Source organism: Nannospalax galili, unplaced genomic scaffold (assembly GCF_000622305.1).
Source record: "Nannospalax galili isolate Female #2095 unplaced genomic scaffold, S.galili_v1.0 scaffold1191, whole genome shotgun sequence".
NCBI lineage: Eukaryota > Metazoa > Chordata > Mammalia > Rodentia > Spalacidae > Nannospalax > Nannospalax galili.
The window spans coordinates 454,494-462,948 of NW_008330570.1; the positions used below are offsets into that span (position 1 = coordinate 454,494).

The following is an 8,455-nucleotide window of genomic DNA, read 5'->3' on the forward strand; positions in this document are numbered from 1 at the left end:
AAGGGGCTGGAGAGGTGGTGCAGTGGTTAAGAACACTGACTGTTCTTGCAGAAGACCGAGGTTCGAATCCCAATACCCACATGGCAGCTAACAACTGTCCATAACTCCGGTTCCAGGGGATCCAACAGCCTTTTCTGTCCTCTGCGGGCATTGCACGACACGGGTGCACTTATCTACACGCAGGCAATACACTCATACACATAAAATAAAAATAATAAATAAATGTTTAAAAAAAAGAAAATGAGAGCTGGGCATGGTGGCGCACACCTGTAATCCCAACACTCAGGAGGCAGAGGCAGGCAGATCTCTGTAAGTTTGAGGCCAGCCTGGTCTGCATAGCAAGTTCCAGGCCAGTTGGGGCTACAGGGAGATCATAGCTCAAAAAACAAAACAAAACTATATGTAAGTGTTCTTTTCCGGGTTAGAAGATAGACATGGAGGAAGATTAGGCCAAGAGGGAGACTTCCTAGGGGGCAGAGAAGCAGGATGGAAAGGAGTTGAGTTTGCCTTTTAACTTCAGCTGTTTTCCTTTCCTTGGTGAGCTGTTTGGGTTGAGGAGGGAAGAGCTGCCCTCTCCAGACCACTGATAGGTTGAGGAGTCCCTAAGTGACTTGTGGCCTTGCTCATTCCTAGAGAGGTCAAGGTGACTTCCTGTTTCCATTTCCCCAGGCTGAGAAGAAAGCCAAGGTAATTGCAGTAATGAATGCTGTGGAAGAGAACCAGGGCTCTGGGGAGCCTCAGAAGGTGGAGGAGGCCAGCCCTCCTACTGTGCAGCAGCCTACAGACCCTGCATCCCCTACTGTGGCCACCACACCTGAGCCTGTGGGGGCTGATGCTGGGGACAAGAATGCCACCAAAGCAGCTGATGATGAGCCAGAGTATGAGGTGAGCAGCTGACTTCTGCAACAACTTGGCCAGCTCTTTCCATGGTGTCACTGCCAGCTCCCCATGCTGTCTTCCAAATGGCTGCTTCAGCCTCAGCCAGCCCTTGACCTGCTTTGTCTCCCTTCATTCTCACAGAGCTCTCTTCTGCCTCCAGGTGCCCAGGGCTGGGGTTGCCATGGGAGGGATTATAGGGTATCAGGGCCTTATGATCAATGCGTAATGATTTTTGCTTCTTGGGGCTCCAGGACGGCCGGGGTTTTGGCATTGGGGAGCTGGTGTGGGGGAAACTGCGAGGCTTCTCCTGGTGGCCAGGCCGAATTGTGTCTTGGTGGATGACGGGCCGGAGCCGAGCAGCTGAAGGCACCCGCTGGGTCATGTGGTTTGGCGACGGCAAGTTCTCAGTGGTGAGTTGGGTTTGGTGGTATGGAATAGGGAGGTAGGGAGAAAAAATAAAGGGTCTTGGTCTTGGGGCCTAGTTCTTCTGGGGGCAGTCTGGGACTAGGGCTGTAGAAATGCCCCCTGCTTGTCCTCCTATGTGGGGTCAATGGAAGAAGCAAGTCATGGAGATCATTGGGCTGATCAGAAAGTCTGCTGGCCTATCAGCTGTCAGAGGCCCCCTCACAAGATCTCTACCCTCTGCCTTCAGGTCTTCCTCACTGTAGATCTGGGTTCTTTGTCCATTTATCATTTTTGTTCATGGCTTTTTTTTTTTTTTAAACAAAGAATATTTATTCAGCAACAATGAATGACATACAGTGAAAAGAACCAAATTTCTAAATGTTTCCAGATTCCTGGCATGTTTCTCTCTCTCTTTTTTTTAAATTTGTTTTTATTGAATTTTTGTGTATTTCATACAGAACGTTTCGAACAATCTTAATCATCTTTATACCCCTGTCCCCACCAGCACCCTCTGATAGTCCCCCCCTACTGGAACTCATATACTCTGTCATCTGTGTTAAGGCTCATTGTGTTAAGTCAGTATCCCCAGACGTTCCCCACTACAAGTCCATCCACTGAGGTCTAGTCAGTGGTTTTAGGAAGATCAGCTCTTCCTCACTTAGTAGTATCAATTGCCAATATTTCTTCACCTAAGACTGAGGTCTGCAGTTTATTTCCCCAGTTCTATGCTGGGTTTTTGTCTGCCTGAATTTGCATGGGACTTGTGTGTGTTGACACCATTGCCATAGACTCATATGAGCAGGTTCCCAGGAGCTTGTAGGACTCTGTTTCCATATGATCCTGTACCTCCTCCCTAGCTCTTACAGTCTTTTCCGCCCTGAGGAGACTCTTAATGTTCCTGATGCTTAACAATTTCAAGGCACATAGTGGGGGCTTAACTGTGGAAGGAACAGGTAGGCATGATAATCCCACCTGAAGCAGAAAGACCACAAGTTCAAGGTCTACCTGAGCTACATAGTGAGTACCCAGACTACTAGTGAGGCAGTGTCTCATGGAAGGAACAGACTGAGGGTGGCTCTTTTCCTAGGTGTGTGTGGAGAAGCTGATGCCCCTGAGCTCCTTCTGCAGTGCATTCCACCAGGCAACCTACAACAAGCAGCCCATGTACCGCAAAGCCATCTATGAAGTACTCCAGGTGAACATGTCCCCCAGGAGCTCTAGGGAGCTTAGCTAATGGGGGCCCCCAGGAGCCCTGAACGTTGGAGCCTGCTTAGGCTGGCTCCAGGCCTTTTGGCAGTGACTAGACTGTTTTACCTCTTTACTCTCTCTCCCAACTACTGCCCCTACCTATCTTTGCTCCTCTGAGTTGGGCCTCAACCTGTCATCTAACCTGCTTCCACATATCACCCTCTAGGTGGCCAGCAGCCGTGCAGGGAAGCTGTTCCCGGCCTGTCATGACAGTGATGAAAGTGACACTGGCAAGGCTGTGGAGGTGCAGAACAAGCAGATGATCGAATGGGCCCTTGGGGGGTTCCAGCCCTCTGGTCCCAAGGGCCTGGAGCCACCAGAAGGTAAATGTGATAAATAGGCTCATCCAGCCAAGCCAGGACCAAGAAAACCATACTTGGAGAACTATAGAGGCCCCACAGTAGGGCAGAGTGGAAATGCAAGGCCTCTGACATGCTAAGGGTGCACTGTTCCAGAATAGCCTGCCCTCCTTTGACTTGCTAGAACCCAAGGATTGGGAGGTGGGAGCAGCTGGGGCTAAGTAGCAACCAACTGTAGGTAACATACTAGGATCAGCCTGTAACTGGCCTGATCACCTGTCTTCTTGATGCAGAAGAGAAGAATCCCTATAAGGAAGTTTACACAGACATGTGGGTTGAGCCTGAGGCAGCTGCCTATGCACCACCCCCACCAGCCAAAAAGCCCAGAAAGAGCACAACTGAGAAGCCCAAGGTCAAGGAGATTATCGATGAACGCACAAGAGGTAGGAGCCTGGCTTTGGAGAGTGACTTGGGAGTTCTCTGAAAGGTGGGTGGTGTTTGGGTGCTTATTCTGTGTCTGGGCAGCTCCTGATGCTGGCTCTCCTCCTTTGCAGAGCGGCTGGTGTACGAGGTGCGGCAGAAGTGCCGAAACATCGAAGGTAAGTATTGCCTGGAAGTTGGAATTGCTCCTAACACAGGCAGGAGGACCTGTCCCCTTCTGTGGCCATACACATGGAGTGGCATTGGCACAGGTTACTGGGCCCAGGAACCCTGTGACCTCAGCACTTGTGCCAGGGACCTTTGTGCACATGCTACCATCTCTAGCCTGTTTTCACATACATCTGCTGTGGCAACTTTGTTGATGACATAGACTGGCCTTTGGAATTTAAAAACATCCCAGTATGTCAGAGAAGGGTGACCCTTGTGACTTTAAACTTGACTAAAGTTGACCCTGCCTTCTGCTTGACCTTTATCTGCCTCCCCCTGGCTGAGTGGTAGCGATCTAGCCCTGGGGTCTTGGTATCTGAAAGGATTGGGGATAGGAAAGGACTTGAATTGCCCCAGGAATCCCTCCAGGGTGACTCAAATAGGGCCTGTCCCCAGATCAGCCTACTCCTGGGTGGTGGCAGTTGTTCTTTGACAATTTCATGTATGTGTACAGTGTATCTTGATCATATTGTTTTGGGATAGTCTCAGACTGTTGCTGGGCTGGCCTTAAACTCACTTGTAGCCAACCTGACCTTGACTTCCTTAGCCTCTCAAATACTGAGGTTTCAGGCATGAGCCAGCATGCTTAGCTTTGACTGATGTGCTGGTGTCCTCTTTGATGGAGCGCCTCTTAACTGGACTCTGGCCCCAGTTGGGGGCTCCAGGTGATTGGGAACTCCAGGGGATACTCAGAATCCTGCTGTTTTACAGACATTTGTATCTCATGTGGAAGCCTCAACGTCACCCTGGAGCACCCACTTTTTATTGGTGGAATGTGCCAGAACTGCAAGGTAGGTATACTCATCCATAGAGGTGACCTCTTCCCTGCTGCTTGGCCTTGGGGGCCAACAATCTTGCTGGGTTGTGATGTGGACCTCCAGAGTCCTGAGCCCTCACACTCTTAGACTCCAAAGATTTGGAGTTTGTTCTGGTTTATGTCATGAAAGAGCCTTTCAAGGTCCAGTCTTAGCCCCACATGTGGCCAGGGTGCAACATAACAGCAATGTTCTGAAGGGCAGGTGGCAGGCACAGTGAGGGCAGGCTGACTGACATGTGGATTGTCATGCCCCTGGAAGACTTTGGAGAAAGCTGCAGGAGGGAATAGGTGATCGGCAGTTCCCTTCTCAGCCTTGGTCTCAGTGCCCTTTGGTCTGTCCGTTACAGGGAGTCAGGAGGATAAAGCTTTTCCTTCCTACATCTGGGGCTCTGACCAGACCCAGAGTGGCTGGATCCTGAGTCAAGGATCCACAAGACCAGGTTTAGAACCTATATTGGCAGGGCTCTGCCCTGGTGCTTCTGACCCTCCACGTTCTCCCTAGAACTGCTTCTTGGAGTGTGCCTACCAATATGATGATGATGGGTACCAGTCCTATTGCACCATCTGCTGTGGGGGCCGTGAGGTGCTCATGTGCGGGAACAACAACTGCTGCAGGTGAGGGTCCCTGCCCCCACACACATAGATCCACAGTGGGCCCTCAGTGCCCACTGTACCTGCCATACTCTGGACCAAGCTCTACTATTCCAGCCTGTACCCCCACCTATACACCTCTGACTTCAGATCTGGGCTGAAGTGCCCTCTTCACTGGGCTTCTTTGCAGGTGCTTTTGTGTTGAGTGTGTAGATCTCTTGGTGGGGCCAGGAGCTGCCCAAGCAGCCATTAAGGAAGACCCCTGGAACTGCTACATGTGTGGGCACAAGGGCACCTATGGGCTGCTGCGGCGGCGAGAAGACTGGCCTTCTCGGCTCCAGATGTTCTTCGCCAATAATCATGACCAGGAATTTGTGAGTGCTGAGTGTAGGGTGCCATCCAACTTTTTCGTGAGACTTGCCCTCCATGACATTGATTCAGTGGGGTGGGGGTCCTGGTTAGGGACCGAGTTGTGCATGGGGCATGCAGATCTGTCTAGAAGTCTACAGTGCTCAGCTGGAGGGCCAACCCAGGATGGGGAGCTAGGGGACAATCCCAGGCATGGACCTGACCCACTGTGCTTTTTCTGCTTAGGACCCCCCAAAAGTTTACCCACCTGTCCCTGCCGAGAAAAGGAAGCCTATCCGGGTGCTATCTCTCTTTGATGGAATTGCTACAGGTGAGTGGCATGAGTCCTGAGAAGGGCTGGCCTGCTCTTTTTGGATAGGGAATGGTGTGTGTTTATGTGTATAATTGCCAAACTAAATGATTCAAGGAGTGATGCACACTTGGCATTCTAGCACTTGAGAGACTGAGGCAAGAGGATCACGAGTTCAGTCATCCTAGACTACATAACTAGTTCGAGGCCAGCCTAGGCTACATGAGACTTTGTCGCAAAACAACAGAATGATGATTAACTATCAGCCTGTAAAGGAATATTTCATGCTAAATGAAAAAAGCATGCAGTCCACAGACACAAGAATTTGGCCAAAATTAAAAAGTAAAATGGTAGGTAAGGGAGCCTGTCCAATGGGCACCTTTCTGAGAAAGGGCTTTAGGCAGAGGACAGAGCAGGTCTAAGAGGCTGCTGAAGGATGTAGTGGATGACCACACATACTCTGTTCTAAATGGGTTGTAAATAAGGTAGTTTATAAGTCACCCATAAGTCTGTAGTTGAGTTTAGTGTATCTCCTCACAGATCTTTTTCCTATGCATGTGTGTATTTATATAATCAGATCAATAGAAACTAAGCAAGTGCATGTTGCTTTAATGTTGCTTGTCTTGTTATTTATCTCTGTCATGTTAACCAGTGGTTAACCGTGTTAACTCATGGTGCTGCATTCACTTTTGAGTGCTACATGAAATTCCATTGGGTGAAAATGCCATAATGATTTATATTATATCCTGTTTTTTTCAGCGTGAGTAAATGTTGTGACAAGCATCCTTGTAATAAATCATTAACTCCTTAGGAAAAACTCCTGGGAAATTCTGGGTCTCCTTATAGACATTGTTTTCATTAGTTGTTTGTTTTCCAATAGGTGATGGGCAGTTCGTGTCATGTGTGGGGGTACAAGTTTGTGTACACATGTGTGTAAAGGCCAGAAGTTGACTCCGGGTGTCTTCACCTTATATATATTGGGGAAGGGTCTCTCATTTGGACCTAGAGTTAACTAATTTGGCTAGTCTAGCTACCCAGCTTGCTTTTGGGATCCCCTGTCTCTGCTTCCCACGTGCTGGGATTACCAACAGGTTACCATGCCTGCTTAGCATTTATGTGAATGCCTCAGATTCAGACTTCAGTCCTAAGACTTGTACAGCAGATGCTTGACCCACTGATCTATCTCCCCAGCCCTCATGTGGTTTTGTTTAGCTTTTTTATTTTAAATATTTTATTTATTATTTTTATTTTATGTGTATGCATGTATTCCTGCGTGCAGGTTAAGTGCATCCATGTCATGCAATGCCTGCAGAGGACAGAAGAGACTCTTGGATCCCCTGGAACTGGAGTTACAGATAGTTGTTAGCTGCCCTGTGGGTGCTGGGATTTGAACTCGGGTCTTCTGCATGAACAGTCAGTGTTCTTAACTGCTGTGCTACCTCTCCAGCCCCTTATTTAGCTTTTTTAAAGAAATTTTTAAATTATGTGAGTGACTAGGGGGAGGGGGGGCTCACATTTGGAGGCCAGATGACCGTTTCAGAGTTGAGTCTCCACCTTTACATGAGTTATTGGGATCAAACTCGTTTCCAGGCTTCCATAGCAAGTACCTTTACCCACTGAGCCATCTTGCCAACCCTCACGTAGTTCTTGATGCTACCAGAAAGCCGATATATACATCGTGACCCCTCTGCCCTCTCCCTACACTAACAGAAGATCCTAGTTCTTAAGAACAGAGCTGCTGACCCTTACCACTTGTGTCTTCATCTGACAAGTGACAGGTACTGGCAGTCTGAGCCTGGGAACCTTGGTCAAAGGGCATTGTAGCCAGATTTTTGTCCTTGGCCCACTGCCAGTGTCCTATAAGCTAGAGGAGTTCATGGTTTGTTTATTTCCAGAGTAGACCCTTGAGGCCTTTGGAAATTATGTCACATGTTAAGACGTTTTGTTGTGGAAGCCACTGGTCTCTTTTTCTTCCTGTAGTCCCTGGATCTTTTACTACTATTTTCCTGCCTCAGCAGGCAGTATCAATAGAGGGGTTGCAAAAAGGAAGTGAATGTAGCCAGTTAAGAAAAAATGAAGGAGACCTTGGCTTTACATTTGTAATCAAGGACAGGCTGGAGTAGAAAAGTAACAGCTCTGGTGAGGTTGAGGAATCCAAAGTACTGGGGTTTCATTGTAGGGAGACGATTCCAGGGGACTGCTAGGAGAGCTGAACCAGTGATGAGCCCTTCTTAGAGCAGGTGCCATTCTGTTGTGCTTTTCAGGGTGGGATAGCATTTCAACAGGAAATAATAGGAAGTGAGGAAGAACCAAGATGTAGACATGAGCCTGGTGTGCTGGTGTACACCTTTGATTCTAGTACTCAGGCAGCGGCAAGCAGATCTTTGAGTTTGAGGCCAGCCTGGTCTATGTAGTGAGTTCCAGGCCAGCCAGGGCTATTAGTGAGACCCTGTCTTGAAAAACAAAAAAAGGGGGGGGCTGAAGAGATGGCTTAGTGATTAAGAGCACCAACTGCTCTTCCAGAGAACCTGGGTTCAGTGTCCAGCACCCACATGGTGGCTAACAACAATCTGTAATTCTAGTTCCAGGGGATCTGATGCCCTCTTCTGACTTCCTCGGATGTTGCACAACAAGGGTGCACTTACACATGCAGGCAATGCACTTATATACATAAAATAAAAATAATTTCTTGCTGGGCTTGGTGGCACATGCCTTTAATCCCAGCACTTAGGAGGCAGAGGCAGAGGCAGGCGGGTTTTTGTGAGTTCCAGGACAGCTGGGGCCACAAGGAGACCCTGTCTCAAAAAAGACAGAAAAAAAAAAAATAATAATAAAAATAATTCTTAAAAAAGGGGGAGAGAGGGGCTGGAGAGATGGCTTAGCGGTTAAGAGCACTGACTGCTCTTGCAG

General features: G+C 48.6%; 1 protein-coding gene across 2 annotated transcripts in view; it reads left to right on the plus strand.

Annotated features, from left to right (window-relative positions):
* Window positions 1–8,455, plus strand: part of Dnmt3a (DNA methyltransferase 3 alpha) — a 112,814-nt gene that overhangs the window by 97,924 nt on the left and 6,435 nt on the right. For both annotated transcript variants that reach the window (XM_008848553.2, XM_017802146.1), the window contains 10 exons: window positions 670–885; window positions 1,131–1,289; window positions 2,372–2,479; window positions 2,699–2,855; window positions 3,125–3,274; window positions 3,386–3,430; window positions 4,191–4,270; window positions 4,799–4,911; window positions 5,078–5,261; window positions 5,482–5,566. In XM_008848553.2, the coding sequence (XP_008846775.1) occupies window positions 670–885; window positions 1,131–1,289; window positions 2,372–2,479; window positions 2,699–2,855; window positions 3,125–3,274; window positions 3,386–3,430; window positions 4,191–4,270; window positions 4,799–4,911; window positions 5,078–5,261; window positions 5,482–5,566 (1,297 nt within the window). The remainder of the gene's footprint in view (window positions 1–669; window positions 886–1,130; window positions 1,290–2,371; window positions 2,480–2,698; window positions 2,856–3,124; window positions 3,275–3,385; window positions 3,431–4,190; window positions 4,271–4,798; window positions 4,912–5,077; window positions 5,262–5,481; window positions 5,567–8,455) is intronic.